Raw genomic sequence first — 20391 nt, forward strand, 5'->3', positions numbered from 1 at the left:
AAATTATTCCAGCATGGGAGCCAGTATGTACATTAATGAAGGGAGGTTGGTACAAGTGGACCTAGCTCCTAACATTTAAACTCTTGCTGCATATTCTGTTTCAGTCCCTTATCTGGACGATCCAGTGAAATCTGTAGGCAAGTTAAAACAGATCAAATCAAAACAGAGGCAAGTAGGAAGTGCTGTTATCAGTTTATTTTTTTGTCCTTTATTTTTTCGCTTACCTTTGCATTTATACGGGACAATAGTCTTTAACTTTGTTATCTTTGGTTTATTTTACATATTTTATGTTTACTTTGTATTTGCTTGCACTTTTGATAAAGTTGCATATTTAGATACTTTGACCACATTGAAAGAATAAAGGACAACAGAATTAATGACACTTCCACGTACTCATCCATTTAGAATTGAGTTGTTTAAAATTGAATCAATTCTGTAGCGAGTGCTGACCTTATAGTGAGTTTGAACGTCTGATATTCTGCCATTGGCTGATGGGAGTGTTGGTTGGTTGAGCCATATATGATCAGTGGTATACTATTTATACTGTTATAGGTTGTTCTTCAGTCATAAAAGTGGATGATGTGAGTGACCTAACTTGCACATACATTCCCATGTAATATTCACTTTTTTGTGACAGTCCATGTGCATCAGGTGCTGTGTTGATGAGTGTTCACCTTCTGTGTTGTGCTCTAAGTCTTGTATTTGTAGTTATATATAATAATTGTACCATGGAGCAATCCGTGATATAGTTTGTACTGCAGTTTGTTTTCCCCACATCTCAGTCTGTTGTAACAACAGTGCGGAGGACTTGTCAGTGGTATCAACAGAACCTGTTTGTTCAGTCTTAGTGTTGTTGCTTGAGAAAGACTTGTATCAAAGTTTATGTTCTCCATCTTTTGGAGCTGTGGTGCCCAACTCACTCCAGGTCATTACGGCCACTGCTCCATTCTGGGTTTTTTCTCCAACAGATCATTGTTTTAAAGTACATTAGTCTTATTTAGATCAATGGAAGGGAAGGGAAGCAAAACCACACCACCCAGAATGCGTGTAATGATCACACAAAGGTTCATGACTGGAAACATTGACTGTAGTGACTTGGAATGAGGTGGGTAACCTAATTGAAGAAGTCTTGTCAGTCTCCTCTACCTTCTGGAGCCCCAGATGGTCTCCAGCAGGTGTAGATTGGCACTTACACATCGCTGTCACTCTGTGGCCATGCCCACCGTGGTTTGGTAGTCCTGGAAAATGAATTACAGTCTCACTGCAAGTTACAGTGGTTGCTGTTTCTCTAGGAAATTGGAAATGGGGGGAAAGTATACTGGAAAGTAGAGTGGCCAGAAAATGGTGGCCTATTTTATATGCCATGCCTGTCCATTCTTTGCGGGTCATCCTCATTTGTTTGGGGGTTACAAAGCAGAGAACAGTCCAGCTTCTCCAAGCCAGAATGTGTAATGTACTATACGATTTGTAAAACTGGAATACTATTTTCTAGTACAAGGGTGAAGAACAGCTTGTATATTTTCTTGACCCCACTGAGAACAGTATTCACTAAAGTCTTAGGGAATATTAAGAGGGAGATGTTTGTGTGTGTGTGTGTGTGTGTTGCATATGGGGAGCACAAACTGCGTGGCCAGGGTCTGTTGTCTGTTTTGTTATCCTTTTCTTTCCATTCTTTTACCTGTGTTTCCTTTCTTTTCACAAATGCTCTGTTGTGGTTTAGTTCACTGATGGGAAGTACTGGATTTACTCCCCTCGCCTGCGCAGACTCCGAGCCTCCTCATTTTCTACTGCCTCTGTAAGTGAATACCCATCCTCCTGGGAAAGACTGGGAGGGGCCAATGCTGCGTCTGCATTCAAAAGATGCAAGGTCAGATGCTATTGCAGGCCCCTCTCAGACTCTCACTAGAGGTTCTAATTACCAACAGATCCACTAGTTTTCTTCCTTGGCTTTGTAGAAGTAGATTTCCATAGATGAGGTGAATTTCATTGGTATTGAGAATGACTTAATTTGTGACCACTGCCTAGAAAAAATATCTCTTCAAACCTACACAGCATTCTAGTTTTAACAGCTCTACAATAGTCTGAGAATGGAGTTTACAGAAATATTGTTCTCTTTACGCACCAAGCGCAACCACTATTGTATATCTTCAATACAAAATCATGTTTCACATTTTTCCATTGAGAAACTGCACTTTCTCGTTGGATGGCAGTTTGTCATGGTTTGTGACTTCATTGAAAGATACTGGTGTCAACAAATGGTTACAAATACGAAGTCTGCATTTTTGGCCCACCTCATTATACACTCAATAGCTTCTACAGTCATTCTTCAAGAGAAAAGCAAGGATTCACTTTTCCAGCATTTGCTCTGTACTTGTAATAACAAACAATAACTATGTTCACATGGTACTTGCTACCAACCTTTTTGCTGTTTCATGGCAGTGTAAACGAAGCATTTTGCTATTGCATTCCTCTGACATTTCTGTAGTAGTCCCAATTGGAGTGTTTTGTATTCCTTTTGGAGTCATTGGTATACCCCAGCGCCTTAGTGGCATTCATACAGCCCTTACTCCTGAAAAATATTTGTGAATCACATTGTCCTGCAGCCGGCCTAAAGTTTGTCCTATAGCTTTGTTAGTGGAGCTCCTTAGTGGGCCTCGATGTGCTAATGCTATTAGTTACTGTGTTGTGGTGTTCCTGCATTATATTTTTTACATTAATTGTAGTTCGTAGGTGTAGTTTCCCTAGTAGTTTGCATTGGAACACTAACTGTTTCAGGTGCGATTAGTTAGAAATCACTAGTGTGCAATTGGCATTTTCCTGTTTCCTTACACATACATTTAAAAAAAAACAGATAGTCCACAGTTTCTCCTCGTCCCCTACAGATAGGGCTGACATAATTCTTGTCAGTCTCAATCTGTTAGCAGCCTTTTGGAATTTCTAGGAGGATACCTTGAAAGCCTTAACTGTCTATTACCATTCCCAAATGTCTTATCCCTGTGGTACCATTCAGATCATATCTGGTTGTTGCCACAAGTGGCATGGGTCAGCTCATTCCATTATCTTTCCTTTGCCTTCCTGAATCTGTTATCCATTCCGTGTTCTGCTTATATACTTTCACCTTGGCACTAGTTTGTAATGTCCGTTTCCCCTAAAGCTAGGGTGTGGGGAACTAGAATGAGTAAATGGTGTGTAGATTTGTTGTCTCACCTGCAGCAGAAATCTTTTCAGAGCATGCTTGCTTGTGCACTTCCTATTAGCATACCACACATTTGTTTCTCTCTCCAGATCCACTCTGGATATATTCAGTTTCATTTCTCTTCAATCTTCCTAAATAGTACAGCACCAATCCTTTTCTTTAGGTGTTCTATTGTTTCCTGTGCTTGAAGTTTCCTACTCCTTTTTTCTTTCCCTTTCCTTTTTCTTCTGTTTTTTTCTTCTCTGCCTCGCTTACTGCTGTGCTGCCACTGCTACTGCCACACTTCCTGAACTGCGTGCGGCCCTTGCATCTTGAACAGCCCCCCGATGAGAGGAGCTGGGTGTACTCCCCCCTTCACTATACTCCTCCGGCTCCCTCTGTCTCGGATGAGGAAAGCGACACAGTAAGTGGATCCTAACATTTTAATCTTCCCCCTTTCTGGCAGCTCGGGCCACAATGCATGAATTGTAATATCAGTGTTATCCTTTAGCTTGTAGAGCACTAAATATTTCCGCGTCTAGCATTAGATAGTTAATGCAGTGTTTCCTCCCTTTCTTTGTTTCATACTCTTTATAACCCGTAATTAGTATTTTCTGAGTGCCTGGGTACTTTTGACTCCTGTACATTGCTAGGAGAAACCAAAGCTACTGACAAAGTTTGATTAAAAAGAAAATTGAGTGAGTATTTTAATTGGCTGTTGTTTATCACATGTTCTGACAATGTTTACAGTTCAGCCTTCGGTTTTTTAGGTGCTACATATATATAAGAAGTGGATGCTGAGAGCTGGATCTCCATAATCCAAGTCTCCATATGATGTTCTCATGAGAGACATACACAGCACCAAGCTCACCTTCTTTCTCCCTCAGGAGCTCTATAATGGGTCGACCTAAGTGGAACAACATGTGAACTTGTGCCCAAGCTCTTCCACCCAACACACCTGTAAGGCAGTCTGTTTTGAAATACTTATATTGCGACAAACACACCATCTGACTGATTCATTTCAAAGACCCTGACAAATACAATATCGTTAGTTACTCTCAAAGTAAAATAACTTCAATGTAGTTTAGGCCCTTTTGCAAGCAGTACTTGCTTTTAGAAAGCAGAAACAAGCCTTCTTTACCAACCCTGTCCAAATGAATGGGAGACCGGAGATTCTCTGTTTGTTGCCAAGTACATAAACTTGAATTTGGGTTTCTTAAAGGCAACAAGTGAGGACAGTTCTTTTAAAAATGGAGGTTGAGGAGCATAGACCTGAATTGTAGAACCACATGATTGACAGATGCTTTGGGGCACTGTCATCCAGATAGAAAGGTAATTTGAGAACTTCCCTCCAAAATGGACGGTGAAAAATACTTGAAGTATTCCGCATAGGAGTTGAATAAGACTTCAGTGAAGGCACTGAAATGCATCACTAGGTCCCCAGCGCCCTCATTCGACTATTATTAAAGAACAAACTGCACACATTTCTGGAAATCCCTCAACAGTGAACACATCTAGCTATCAACACCCTAAAATGTAATGCTGCATTGCTGTTGTTCCTAAGTGTAAGTATCGACTCCGTATGGTGGTAGCTGCAAAGACTCCTGTGGTAAATGTTTAATTCTCCCAAACACGCCCGGAAGTGACAACATGGAGCCATATTTAGGCATTACGGCTGATATTATTCCATGCCTTCTGACATGGATCAAACTTTGTGTTCACTGACTTTGAAAAATCTTCTAACCACTGTGCCTAGGGAAAATGTCACCTCTGAAGATTGCACTATTCTGCACCTGCAGAAATGGATGTCTGTCGCAGATCTGCACAACATGTGCCTTTGGTGCTTAGGTTCCAAGCGTGATTCACAGTCCTTCGACAACTGGCTTCCTGTTGCATCGCAATGCTATCAGTGTCCACGAAGCAAAGGTGTACATCACCTCATACAAGAAGCAAGGTTGTTGACTTTGGAAGTCCCAATCCAGGTTTTGGTTCAGGTTCCTAACCTCTAGTAGATCCAATATGAAGTCAAAAGGCCAGTCTTGGCAAAAGCACCAAAAATTCAGTGCGACTCTACCCTTTCTTGACACTCTAGAGAATGTTTGCTCAGTCAGCATCCTAAGGATACGACTCTGCTGTCACCATCTGGGTGCGAACACGACTGTGCATATTTCACTTTCCCTATTAATAAGTTAGTAGAGGCAAAAGCATTAGGTTTTTGCCTCTCACCAAATTCTCAACAATCTGTAGGTGGAGTTCCGATATATAGACGGGGCTGGTCCTTTTTTAAAATTCTTTGAGCTAGGCACTACACTAGCTAGCGCTGCATTTCTCTCCTAGCACGGTAGGTGTTTTTAACACTCACTGAGACTGCTTGTCAGATAAAGAGGTGTGCATCCTGAGAGAGATTATTGTGCAACTTGATCTCACTCTTTGTTTCAAAGTCCATTCATCAGAGAGGCCATTTGATTGATGTTGTGTTTTCTAATAAAAAGCTATCTGTGTACAGACCCTCTTCCCCCCTACTGTGGTCAGACCTCTATTTAGTTCACTTTAGTTGCTCCATTTCTTGGCAGGCTAGTCCAAAAAACATAAAAGATTTTTGCACAGTTAAATGGTACACTAAGGTTACCCGAAACAAACTTTTACCCGCCTTGAAAGACTCGTCCCCTTCACTTTTGGGTTTGAAACATGCAGTTGTGGTAGACATTTGGAATTTCGACACAGTGGACAAATTGGTGCCTTTGTCAGACGTGACTCTCACAGAACCGGACCCCCTGGGCCTTGGTTCACTGAAAGTTTGAAGTTGGAGAAAAATCTCTGCAAATATCCAGAAAGGAAATGGTGCAAATAATATAAAAAGGAGGATAAAGTCAGATATAAGGTGGCACTTGATGAAGCCAGCACTAAACCTAGAACAAATTTTAAAATTGTGAAACATTTCACAGAGCCCATAGCCTGTGTAAGAAGCAACGAACCTTCAATCGAATGGTGTGAACAACTGGCTGCTTTAAAAAAAAAAAATAATAATAATAACATTCAGGATATTCAAGGCCATCTAAATCTGACAGGGCTCCCAGATTCTACCTTAGATATTGCTACTAGGACGGTTAAAATATTTACTAGTTCATTATTGTCCCTTGACCCTAATTTGGCAGAAGATAGCATGTCAGCCGTTCTAAGTCTTAAATCAGTATCGCCTTCAGATTCTTGTCCCCCTTTTCTTTATGCCATGGGGTGGAGGATATTAACCCAATAGTTAATATACTCCTGAATGATTCGTTTCCCATGGTAGTTGTTCATTCAGTCTAGAAACAGCCCAAAAGTCTACCTCTATTTAATTAAAAAAAAAAAAAAAAAGACTGCAGACCCCATTGTGCCAGGGAACTATAGGCCTTTTTATTTGCTGCTGGCGAAGTCTTAATTACTGAAAAAATGTCAATTGACAACTCTCTTGCTAGTTAGAAGCTGATGAGCTGTTACACCCCAGGCAGTCGTGTGTTAGGCCTCACTTTAGTATGGTGACCGACTTGCTGGAAGTTAATGAGCTTATCACGAATACTCTGGATGTAGGAGGTAAGGCTGTTTTGATTTTATTAGATCTGTCAGCAGCCTTTGGCACTGTGCCCCATCCGAGGCTCCTCTCCTGCCTTCACAACTTAGGAATTGTTCCCTGAAGTCCTTCCTGGAAGATAGGGGTTTGGAAGTGTGGATGCCTCCATTTTCTTTGGGAATCAAAAAACTTGCACTTGGGGTTCTTTAGGGTTCTGCTCTTATCTGTATGACTCCTTTGGCTTCCTCGGTAGAGACCTTTGGTGCCAAAATAGTTTCTTACGCAAAAGATATGCAGCTCTTCTCCTTTGGTAAAGGTGAAGTTATTATTTCACTGTCCATTAAACCTTGTCTTGCTGCAGTTTTTCAGTGGATGCGCTTGAATCAATTAAAGTGCAATACAGACAAGAGTGAGGTTCTCTGCTTTGTCTGAAACCTTTCTTTACACTGGTAAATTTTTCGGCCAGATGGCGCTTCCCCACCAGGCCCGCATTCTGAGGTGGTCAAAAATCTGGGAGTGAAGTTAGACAATCAGATGTTATTTCAAAATCAAACAATACGGTAGGAACATGTTTTAGCCTTCTACACACTGCAAAAAAGGTTTTTGCATTTATCCAGTATTGGATCTTTCATAAATTCACATGCTTGAATCATCCCCGTCGTCGAAGTGGGAGTCCCACGGTACATAAAATAGCAATAAATAATAAATAATTTTTTTTGCCATAGGCTATAATGGAGTCAGAGCTTGCTCATATAGCCTATCCATGTCCTTTTGTGAAAGGACCCAAACCTGCCTGCTGTCCAATCAGGCACCAGCACCCTCCAGAACCTTCTCCAGAGAAGCTCCCCTCCTCAGATTTTCTACAGCACGTCGTGTGAAGGGAGTCTCCCTGAGCTCTGCTCAGTTTTTTTCTTCTACTTCAGAGATTTTCTCTCAAGAAAACTTCAAATATGTCAGATTCTTCTAGAAAAGGCCTTTTCCGCCCTTGCAAGACCTGTGGGAAGAAAAGGCTCCATGTGGATGACCCACATAAGGAATGCTTGTACTGTCTCTACCCACAACATCAGGTTAAGGACTGCAAGATATGTCGCACCTTTTCCACAAAGACCCTCAGAGACCGGGAGGGCAGACTCCTGACGTGGTTACAGGCCAAATCCTGTACTTCAGGTGAGGAGAGTGGGTCAGAGAGGCCACATAAAAGGTCCAGATCTGAGGACCTAGGCCACACTGAAAAATCCTGAAAGAGGCAGAAATCTCATCATGGGAAGGCCTTACAAACTTCGGTTTGCTCTGAGCCTTCTTCTCCTCTTCAAAAGAAGGAGTCTTACCATCTATCTCCTTCTTCAGAGCCTTCTACTTCTGCTAAGATGACTCTGAAAATTAGAACATCGACGACGACACCGTCGACGACAGTGACGACGACGACGGTATCTACATCTACCGTCTCTACTTCATCGTCGACGAGACCATCGTCAGCGTCGACGACCTTAACATCGACGGTAAGGGGTTCGATCCCTTCTATCCAGATTCCATCGGCACCGTCGACGACTGCCCCGTCGACTATAGCGTCATTCTCATCGGCGCCATCGACGGGGTCAAAGAAGCTACCGTCGACGACACTACCGTCGACGACACCATCGTCGACGAGACCATCGTCGGCGGCGAAACCATCGTCGGCGACTCCACTGTCGACGAGACCACGTCGACGAGACCACCGTCGACAGAAAAATCTGCACCATCAACGGCTGCATCAACTTTAACGCCATCGACAGCAGTGATGGCTAGTGGACACGTTGAGGCCATTCCTACCTCTTCCAGGTCTCCAGCTCTCCGAGCTATGGTCAGCATCAGGAATCTGCCTGCACAGGACGTATATCCTATCGACACATCTCCAAACAAGGTGACTGCTTTACTACCCAGTCATCTTCTCGACTGGGAGGAATCGGACGAAGGTCCTTTTGGAGATGCGCATAGCCCTTCGCAGCTCCATGTCAAGTATCAAGATGACGATGAGGAGAATGAGTACGAACAGTATCAGCCATACTACTCTCATCAGGACCACTATTATGAAACACGGGAGCCTCAACACAGAGACACCATAGAAATGCCTTCCTCCTTAATTCAGGATTTACAATCCATGCTTCAGGATTATAGGAGAAGGTTTCCAGCGGAAGGCCAACCACAGGTACCGGCCTCTACGGTGACGCCAGGAAATGCTCCTCCTCCTCCAGCTACTCCAAGATCAACATCTCACTCAGTGTTAGCTGCACCCCCCAGAGATGAAGGGTCCACTTCAGGGGAGGAAGAAGAAGGAGAAATTTCTACTCCACAACATCCTACAGAGGAATGGGATGATTTCTTGGCTCCCACTCCTTCTCCACCACCTCCTCGCCCCTCTGATTCTCCACCCGAGGACATAGGTGGTTTCCATAATCTTATGGACAGAGCCGCAGTACGTTTTCATCTACCAACATCTGTCTCCCAGTCGGAATGCTTCCTACGTGACTTCAAAGAACAATCACGGAAGTCGGTATGGTCCATTCCGATTATTGATTACATTTGGAGCGAGGGCACAAAGATTATGCGGAATCCGGCTACTGTTCCTCCAGTTCCACAAAAACTGGATAAAAAATATAAGGCGACCCAAGATTCTCCGGCATGCCTTACTGGCCATCCAAAGCCTGATTCGGTCATCTCACAGGCTGCTCAAAGGCGCTCCAAAAATCCATCAACGCCTATATCCACCCCTCCAGACAAGGAAGGTCGCAGACTAGATAATATTGGCAAGAGATTCTCCTCAATGTCTGCAATCACTGTCAGGGCAGCGAATTCATTAGCAATTTTGGGCCGATATGATCGTCAAATGTGGTCCGACATGCAACCTTTCCTGGACCTCATCCCAGAAAATAAACAGGAAGAGGCACGTAAAATCTTACAGGAAGGTGAGCGGGCATCAGAAGAGATTATTGACTGCGCACTGGACATAGCCTCTACGGGTTTCCGCCAACTAGCGGGCTCCGCTGTCTTACGACGACAAGGGTGGCTCAAGGCCACTTCCTTCAGACCAGAAGTGCAGTCCCGAATTCTAGACATGCCTTACGATGGGGAATCTTTGTTTGGCAAACATGTGGATGATGCACTGCAAACCATTAAGACGGACACAGACACGGCCAAGTCCCTGGGTACCCTGCAGTACAGAAAGCAGCCCTTTCGAGGGGCTAGAGGGAGAGGTTTCACCTCATTTCGAGGTTCCTTTCATAGACAGTACCAGCAATCGCAGTACAGGCCTTACTACAATCAGCAGTACAGACAATCATCGACTGCCTCCTATACCAGACAGGGAGGTAAACGCAGACAAGGGTCACAATCCAGAGATCAGCCCAGAAAACAATGATCTTTCACAGGCACCGGCTATGCTCCCTCAATGCCCACAACAAGACTCAAGATGAGACCTCTACAAGAAGAACTACAACTCCAATGGACCCAGTCACAAGGATCCTTCGACGATTTGATAACCATCACACCAAGGATTCGGCAGGCGTTGGAATGGTGGTCCCACATCAACCACCTCTCCCACGGTCTAACCTTTCTGGCACCAGTAGCAGATTTCGTTATCGCCACGGACGCCTCCCTGGAAGGATGGGGAGGCCACTTACAGGACATGCGCATTCAAGGCAAATGGTCCAAGCTCCAAAAAGAGATGCACATAAATCTTTTAGAACTGAAAGCGATTCACCTTACGCTCAAAGCTTTTCTGCCACGCATCGCAGGATCATCCGTGTTAGTCAGAACAGACAACACAACAAGCATGTTCTACATCAACAAGCAGGGAGGAACAAGATCCCTCTCCCTCTCAAGGGAAGCTCAATCTCTCTGGAACTGGCTCACACAGAACAACGTCCGCCTCAGGGCAGAGCACCTGGCGGGGGTCAACAATGCTCTAGCGGATTCTCTCAGCAGGACAGACGACAACTGTCACGAGTGGGAACTCAACCAGACCATACTCGAGAGCATTTTTCAACAATGGGGTCGGCCGATCCTAGACCTGTTCGCCACCAACCTGAACGCCAAATGCCAGTTTTACGCCAGTCGATACCCACTCCCGGGGTCGTGGGGAAATGCTCTTTTGATAAGATGGTCCGGGATCTTTGCATACCCTTTTCCCCCCATTCCATTAATTCCCAGACTCCTCAGGAAAATGAAGACCGAAGGCTGCAAGATCATTCTCGTAGCCCCCAAGTGGCCGAGACAGTACTGGTATACGGAGCTTCTCCTCCGGTCAATAGCCAATCCAGTCCGTCTTCCTTGCAACCACAATCTTCTCTCGAAGAATCAGGGCCTCATCTTACACCCTGACCCAACTTCACTGCACTTGCATGCTTGGCTCCTGAGTTCAGAGAGTTCCAAGATATGAACATCAACCAAGAATGTAGGCTCATATTATCTAAAGCGCGAGCAGAGAGCACGAATAAGACATACAAATTAAAATGGAAGAGGTTCTGTGTTTGGTGTTCTCAGAACAATTTTCACCCTTTTCAAATCAATCCTGAGCAAATTCTTCCTTATCTGCTCTCTTTCCAAGGCTGGTCTTTCATATGCATCAGTCAAGATTCACCTCGCAGCTATAGCCTCTTACAGACGATCGGCTGACATGCCGTCTATTGGTTCAACCAGAGTCATCAAACAGTTTATGAAAGGACTGTTCCGCACCTTTCCTCCAGTTCGCTTACCTCCGCCAGAGTGGCACCTTAATATTGTTCTCTCCCACCTCATGAAAGCCCCTTTTGAACCCATCCATAGAGCTGAACTCAAGTACTTAACCTGGAAAGTATCAACCTTGCTCGCTCTCACTTCTACCAGAAGAGTCAGTGATATACAAGCGTTCACTACTAAAGAGCCCTTTCTAGTTTTTTCTGAGGATTTTGTTATGCTCCGAACCAATCCTAGATATATTCCCAAAGTTCCATCTTCATTCCATCTCAATGAACCAGTTATTCTACGAACCTTTTTTCCAAACCCTACTACGATAGCAGAGAGAACTCTCCATTCTTTGGACATTAAGCGATGCCTAAAATTTTACCTGCAAAGTACCAAGAACATCAGAAAATCAGACCAACTTCTAGTATCTTATTCTCTGGGACGTCAAGGAAAAGGAGTAACCAAGGCCACTGTAGCCCGATGGATTTCTTCCACAATCCAATTTTGTCACACCAGGGCAGGCAAACCCTTGACTAGGCGCCCGAGAGCCCACTCTACAAGAGCAGTCTCTACATCGGCTGCTTTGTTTCAAGGTATTGCCCTTGAAAAAATTTGCCAGGCTGCGACATGGAAAACCACACACTCCTTTACGCAGCACTATTGTTTGGAGTCATCACAAAGAACAGACTCTCTAGTAGGACAAGCTGTGCTACGCCATCTCTTTCATTAAGGTGAGACCTTTCCTTAGTTATAGTCATATGGTTTAAGATGCAGATAACCATGTTTCTATTGTGTTTCCTGGTGAATTATCTAAAGTGTACGTACGTATGTACTTATTAATGTGTATGCAGATAGATGAATTTTATCTACAGGGAGTGCAGAATTATTAGGCAAATGAGTATTTTGACCACATCATCCTCTTTATGCATGTTGTCTTACTCCAAGCTGTATAGGCTCGAAAGCCTACTACCAATTAAGCATATTAGGTGATGTGCATCTCTGTAATGAGAAGGGGTGTGGTCTAATGACATCAACACCCTATATCAGGTGTGCATAATTATTAGGCAACTTCCTTTCCTTTGGCAAAATGGGTCAAAAGAAGGACTTGACAGGCTCCGAAAAGTCAAAAATAGTGAGATATCTTGCAGAGGGATGCAGCACTCTTAAAATTGCAAAGCTTCTGAAGCGTGATCATCGAACAATCAAGCGTTTCATTCAAAATAGTCAACAGGGTCGCAAGAAGCGTGTGGAAAACCCAAGGCGCAAAATAACTGCCCATGAACTGAGAAAAGTCAAGCGTGCAGCTGCCACGATGCCACTTGCCACCAGTTTGGCCATATTTCAGAGCTGCAACATCACTGGAGTGCCCAAAAGCACAAGGTGTGCAATACTCAGAGACATGGCCAAGGTAAGAAAGGCTGAAAGACGACCACCACTGAACAAGACACACAAGCTGAAACGTCAAGACTGGGCCAATAAATATCTCAAGACTGATTTTTCTAAGGTTTTATGGACTGATGAAATGAGAGTGAGTCTTGATGGGCCAGATGGATGGGCCCGTGGCTGGATTGGTAAAGGGCAGAGAGCTCCAGTCCGACTGGAGGTGGGGTACTGGTTTGGGCTGGTATCATCAAAGATGAGCTTGTGGGGCCTTTTCGGGTTGAGGATGGAGTCAAGCTCAACTCCCAGTCCTACTGCCAGTTCCTGGAAGACACCTTCTTCAAGCAGTGGTACAGGAAGAAGTCTGCATCCTTCAAGAAAAACATGATTTTCATGCAGGACAATGCTCCATCACACGCGTCCAAGTACTCCACAGCGTGGCTGGCAAGAAAGGGTATAAAAGAAGGAAATCTAATGACATGGCCTCCTTGTTCACCTGATCTGAACCCCATTGAGAACCTGTGGTCCATCATCAAACGTGAGATTTACAAGGAGGGAAAACGGTAAACACCTCTCTGAACAGTGTCTGGGAGGCTGTGGTTGCGACTGCACGCAATGTTGATGGTGAACAGATCAAAACACTGACAGAATCCATGGATGGCAGGCTTTTGAGTGTCCTTGCAAAGAAAGGTGGCTATATTGGTCACTGATTTGTTTTTGTTTTGTTTTTGAATGTCAGAAATGTATATTTGTGAATGTTGAGATGTTATATTGGTTTCACTGGTAATAATAAATAATTGAAATGGGTATTTTTTTTTTTTTTGTTAATTTGCCTAATAATTATGCACAGTAATAGTCACCTGCACACACAGATATCCCCCTAATATAGCTAAAACTAAAAACAAACTAAAAACTACTTCCAAAAATATTCAGCTTTGATATTAATGAGTTTTTTGGGTTCATTGAGAACATGGTTGTTGTTCAATAATAAAATTAATCCTCAAAAATACAACTTGCCTAATAATTCTGCACTCCCTGTATATTTATATATCTATATATGCACGTACTTACAGTATCTGTATTCCTTCGTAACTCACGCTCAGAAATGATGAGTTTTCTATAAAGGTATTATTATTATTATTATTATTATTATGATTATGATTATTATTAACTTTAATTGAGATAGAGGGTCCTCATGCTCGCACCCTCCACCCACGCTGGATACAATGTTTATCAACCATACTGCTGTCTATTCAGATTCAAGCATGTGAATTTATGAAAGATCCAATACTGGATAAGAAAACAAGTTACTTACCTGTAACTACAGTTATCCAGTATTGGTATCTTTCATAAATTCACATGCGACCCACCCGCCTCCCCTTTGATGCTCGCATTCCTCTCAGGTTTTTTAATTTTCACTCCCGTGCTGGAAAATCTGAGGAGGGGAGCTTCTCTGGAGAAGGTTCTGGAGGGTGCTGGTGCCTGATTGGACAGCAGGCAGGTTTGGGTCCTTTCACAAAAGGACATGGATAGGCTATATGAGCAAGCTCTGACTCCACTATAGCCTATGGCAAAAAAATGTATTTATTATTTATTGCTATTTTATGTACCGTGGGACTCCCACTTCGACGACGGGGATGATTCAAGCATGTGAATTTATGAAAGATACCAATACTGGATAACTGTAGTTACAGGTAAGTAACTTGTTTTCTTCCTCTCCCTTCCGGTCAGAAAACAGTGATTTTAGTCCTCGTTATGGCTAGGTTGGACTATGCAAATGCACTTTATTGTGGTCTTCCGCAGTATCAAAGTAAATAAACTACAGGTAATACATAATGCTGCTGCTCGACCAATGCTTAAGCTCCTGTTGAGCACCCACATTTCTCACACCTTCATGCCTTGCACTGGCTCCCCATGATCAAAGTAATTCTGTTCAAAACTCTTCTTTTGACCTGTAAAGCACTGCAACTATCTGGCCCTAGATATCGTACATCTCGGATACACTCATATTACCCTAATAGGAATCTAGGGTCTTCCAACAAAATATTAGCTCAAATACCTAGGATCCGCTGCTCGAAAACAGGCAATTTCTCCTTCTCCTTCTCCTTCTCCTATCTTGGCTCTTTGGCTTGTGATAAACTTCCTCTGGATCTTCATCAAAGTAACTCTGAACAACAGTTTAAAAAGAATCTAAAAACTTGTCTCTTTTCCCAGAATTAAGCCTAAAAATCAACCATCATCTATATTGTATTAGTGCCAGGACACTGCTCCAAGTAGCCACGCTCACTATAAATGTGGTTTAATTTAATTTCATCTCATTCCACAGTGGAGGCCAAAGCGCCCTGAATTTTCCAGGTCATTATCGACTCTTGAGCAGGTTGAGACCTTCAAGTAGGTGATGCTGCATCTTTTTTTGGATGATTCGGAGTCTCCCTAGAAGAGGTGGACCCAGTTGGACGTCCCCCCATGCAAGGGTTTCTCTGGTGCCAACTTACCCTGTTACACCCTTCCCTCATCCCATGCTGGCGCCCAATCTCTTCCACACATTTGCCAGAGGCAAGATTAATTTCAACCACTTTGCCGCCAGCATCAACTCCAGATGTTCTGGTTCTGACCCTGATGCCAATTTCAGATCCAGAGCCGAGACTGACTAGATCTTGGCTGACAACCCTGTAAAAACCTAGTGAGGACATCCCCCTAGTCCTGGAATACTCCCCTGTGATGTTCGTGCCTCCAACACCACTTTTACAGATGGCTAAATGCTATTTTTGGATCTGATTTTCATGCTATACAGGACATGCAACTTGTGCTCCATAATGAAGCTCCCAAAGATGTGGGCAATTTACTCCATCCTCACTACACTGATGCTACTTTGTATTTACAACTACAAAATGCTAGTGGCCCTGATACCTCTTATAAGACTGTGTTGACTCTCCATTGTGAACACCAAATTAAGCTCTTACTCCTACTTTGCCGTGGTTGTTCACAGACGCTGCAGAATTTGTTGCCTACCTTGGATACTAAGGTGAATCTATTCCCAGAAACTTTACAGCAAGATGCTCCAAATTTTGTTCCATTGCTGTTCCTCAATGATGCTCTGCTGGAGGCTTTGATGATGGCATTGTTCAAGCCTTCCACAGAGCTGTCAGTAAGCAAACTTATTGATAGGCGCTATAGACCTACCCCTATGGAATCAGCCTTCTTGAAATAGCATTGGACACTGGAAAGCCTAGTCCTACAGGTAAGCAAGTAAGCAGTAAGATAATACCTGGCACATGGGTCTACTGGCAGGAAGTCAGAGCACATTGGCACACTGTGAAAGAGTCTTTTCTTTCACCAGTTTGGCTTTGAGGTCCTGTAATGCTCTTTACCTTTTGGGGTGGTTTATACAGGCCCTCGGAGGTAACAGCTGAGATCTTCATCAGTCTAGATTAGTAGTTCTGCAGCTTGTTTACACGGAGGATTCATGATGGGCCCAAGGAGCAAAGTACATTTTACTGGCTGCTCTGAACGACGCTGACTGATTTGGCCTTACTCTTGTCACTACTGTGGTAGTCAATGCCTGGCCTGGATGCACACCACATGTGAGATGTGCAGATATCCCTGGTAGACATGTAATTTGATGGCTCAAGGCTGTTTGGAGAAAAAAATGACTTTACCTTGGAGCGTTTCAAAGATGGCCATACTGTGGCTTGCTTTTTAGGCTTATTGTCTCTGGGCTACCAGTTTCATCAGCTGTACTGGTAATTTTATGGCTGCTCTTGAGGCCTTGCCTATTGCCAGGGACAACCTTCACAACCTGTACCTCTAACTATGCAGCCCTTTCACAACTCCAGGAGATGAGGTGGTGGCAGAAACTAGGTCATTGGGAAGAGCAGCAGTCCTTTTCTTTGTTGTCTGCCCAGCTGGCATGAAGTTACCTCAGGCAGATGGGTCTTGGATGTTTTTCTGTACGGGTATCCCATCCTTTTTCATGTTCCTCTGGTTTTTGCCTGGACTTCAGCAGGTTTATGCCGCCATGCTCTCCAAGAAAGTACATGCTCCACTGACCAAAAGGGCAATAGAAAGCATCACTGAGACGGAGAAGGGCACAGTGTGATACTCCTAGTACTACATTGGCTCCAAGAAAGATGATGACAGAGGCCAATCCTAGATCTTTGGTTCCTGAACACCTTTCCTCAGAAGGGAAATTCAATATGCTGTCCAGATTCTGTTCTACACCAGGGAATTGTATGGTCTCTTTGCAGGACCTGTATTTTCTCTTGCAGTTCCACAAGTGGTTCCTGGATTTTGCAGTTCATCATACACAATGTGTGGTACTATGATTCATATTTTAATTTGAAATGTTAATTCTCAAAATTATCTCCTAAAGACAACATGCCCGTGGAAGAAATAATGTTTGTCTGTTTTTAATAAAGCGAACTTCGGTTAAAACAACTATACCATGTAATGCATTTGGTTAAAATGCCCTCTTTATTTCCCTCACAAAAGTAGGAACACGAAGCAGAAACAGGAACATTTGCATTAATGCTTACATTGGAGAACTGACTACTCAAAGGAATCAAAGAACTTCACTGTGCCAGAATACCATACAACTGTGGCAGGCATTTCATGTTTCCTCCCTTGAAGCCAAGGATCACCGCAGTGCCTTTTGTAGGATTATTCACTATTGAAAGCTTTTTGAGGCAAAGATCTGACTTCACTTGCCATCTTCAAATTTTGATATTCAGACTTTTTATCTGAATTTAGCAAGTTTGTATTTCTCACCTATGCAAAGGAGAATCTCTCTGCAGCTCTTTTTTTCAACTTCCATCCCTGCTCTTTTGATTCCAATGCCCCTGCTGTAAAGGAATCTTGGCAGGGCAAACACACAAACTATGCATTTACCTGCCATATTATCCACCATTGTGGAGTGTGACATGTGTAAACAAATTCCATTGAAGAGGTGGAGAGAACACAAAACCAGCTCACCTGAGTTGCAGGTTGAGCATCCTGTGTAATAAAAAGGAACCTTTTATCTCCAGTTCCTACCAGAGCAAATAGGGGTGTAGTTCCTGCACCTTGTAACGTGGCAGAAATCACTTAGACCCCTCAGGGCAGCCCACACAGATCTATGTATTAATCGCCATTTTGTTTGACGTCCAGTCTTTGCTGAGAATGAAAGAGAAGAGAAGGAAGACAGCACAGGTCACCACATCAGGGCTTGTTGAGCTCACAGAGGCAGATCTCTGGAACCATTGCTCCTTGTCAGAGCAAGCATTGTTCTAGGATGAGTAGCCTTAACCAACATGATACTCTGGATTAAGCAAGTAGAGTTTCAAAATCAGTGGCGTATTCCGCTCAGTGTTGAGAATTCATCCTGTTGAATTTCTCAGTTTGACAATATGGTGATCTTCCATGAGGTCATTAAAAGAGCGGCAAAAAGCAGATGTAGGTGGAAGCTTAAGATCTGTTTAACACTTTCTGGACAATACCTCACTGAAGACTGGTGATGCCTGTATTATCAGGAATTCTGTAATCTACCATGAAAGTGTAGTGGCATCTCAGAGGGAGTGTAGAGAATTCCGGTCCGCAGACCAGAATGCCATGTTCTTGAGAGAGAATCCCTCAGCAGGATCCCTATTTGTTCCAGCCATTTCAAGTGGTAAATCAGCTGTTCCTGGCAGACAGCAGATGAATGATAACTCTGTAGAAAAGGATAGTGGATCAGTAGCGATGTCACTCTGCTGCGTGTTCCACAGCCCTCCCTAGCTGGAACAACCGCTGTTCCTTTTGCTTTTTCTCTTGAGCACCTTACCCTGATTCATAGTAAACTTAACGACCCTGGCCTCTCCAATGCTTGATGACTGATGTTTGCCTGATGGACCTATAATTATTACATTGTTGAAATGGGAAGCTGAACTTTATTATCCTGCTTAGCAGCCTTCAAAGTTTGCATGTCCCTAAACTTGAACAACGGGAGCCACTTTGAGCAAGGGAGGATTGTAACTCGGTTTCTCGATCTGTAACCTTGCAGATCGTTTTGTGCTGCCTCCTAAATGTAGCTATCTCCAAAGCAACAGGAGCATCTGACCTATTGTTTAAAACAATCTCTTATTTACTGGATGGGGAGGTTCTTTCGCGCATCAAATCTGCTGCTCTTTTTATTCAGCGGTCCACTTCAGCTCCTTTTCAGGGGCTTTACAAGACCACCAAGAATGAATGACTCATATTGCTAATTTTCAGGGCTAACATTTGTAACTTTTATGCCTGAGAAAACATGCAGAAGTACAAAGGGGAGTAACTTGAATTAACAAGGGATAACCAGGATTTGTGGATTGGGTGATAATAAACAGAGCAGCGTGTAGTGATTGAGCTGTAGCGGCCTCATCCCCTGAACCATCGTTTTTCAATTGGCCAAATAAAGTGATAACTGGCTATTCTGAAGTATCCCTGTCACTCTTTCGTCCCACCAGGTATTGTTCTTCTCTTCCATAGTGGATTGTTTTGCCGTCTTCTATTAATACCCTGACCCTCTAGGCCTGGTGTTGAGGGCCCAACATGTTGGGTTTTTTCTATTTTGCTGAGAATTTGCAAAGGATCTGCAAATCTTTGGAATTAAAAAAAAAAGCGCATATTTCACACTTCTTTTCTAAAAACCCTCCCAGGGTGGGCTAGGGCCTGGAGCGACGAGGGAGACGACAACATGCTTATTTCTATTTGGGAAAGGGACGGTTTTCTGCCCCATTACCCACGGCTTAAACTATTTTTGAAGTGGGGAGGGATCCCCAGGTCTAATATGGCTCAGGGAAGGGACCACATAGCGGCCTTTTAAAGTACACAGGGCCCTGGGAGGTCGGTTCCCATTGAGACTCTGGGATGCGGGCCAAGTGGCTTCCTTCCCACTTTTTTAACCAACAAAAAAATTACCCCGGGATGGGATCCCCAGGGCCTAATAAGGCTCGAGAAGGGGAACCACAACTTCCCAGGGGCATCGCTCAAATTGTATGCGTGGGGACCAGAGGAAGTGGGGAGACAGCTGGGACCATGGGGTCATCAGGATCGCCTGAAGGTTCCCAATATTGTCACTGGGTGCCCTTGGGGTACCCAGGTCACATGGCTGGGCCCCTGGCCAAAAGCAGCCCTGGGGCCCAGCCAACTCCGCCCGACCTCTCCCCTTCCCCCCCCCCAATAAATGTGGGCATTCCTTGCGGGAGATCGGGGGGGAGGAGGGAGCTGGGTTCGTGTGTGACTCACCTCCCTAAAAAAAACAAATATATATATATATAGAATATATATTTGGGGGGATGGGGTCCCCGGGCCGATCAGCCTCAGGAGGGGGGTTGCGCACCCCCCTTCCCCCACCACCACCCACCAGAAAATATTGAGGCCAGGCTCCAGGTGAAATAGACCCCAGGGCCGAGATCAGACAGGGAATGGGGATGCCGTATCGCACCCCCTCCCCAAAAACCAATTACATATTTAGGCTGGGCCACAGAGGATGCTAGGATCTGAATTTACTCGTACAAGACCATAGAAATTCAGCAGTTATAGTTAGGGTTCTTTCAAGTAAATATAGCTCACGCCCTCGCCATGCACTACTAATTAC

At 43.9% G+C, this 20391-nt stretch overlaps 1 protein-coding gene across 4 annotated transcripts in view; it reads left to right on the plus strand.

Moving 5' to 3' along the window:
* PIP5K1C (phosphatidylinositol-4-phosphate 5-kinase type 1 gamma) overlaps positions 1–20391 on the plus strand; it is a 199937-nt gene that overhangs the window by 172969 nt on the left and 6577 nt on the right. For 2 of the 4 annotated variants that reach the window (XM_069217487.1, XM_069217489.1), the window contains one exon: positions 3516–3599. The exons of the other annotated variants lie outside the window; for them this stretch is intronic. In XM_069217487.1, the coding sequence (XP_069073588.1) occupies positions 3516–3599 (84 nt within the window). The remainder of the gene's footprint in view (positions 1–3515; positions 3600–20391) is intronic. 4 annotated transcript variants of the gene reach the window in all.

The sequence above is a fragment of the Pleurodeles waltl genome, chromosome 12, assembly GCF_031143425.1.
Source record: "Pleurodeles waltl isolate 20211129_DDA chromosome 12, aPleWal1.hap1.20221129, whole genome shotgun sequence".
NCBI lineage: Eukaryota > Metazoa > Chordata > Amphibia > Caudata > Salamandridae > Pleurodeles > Pleurodeles waltl.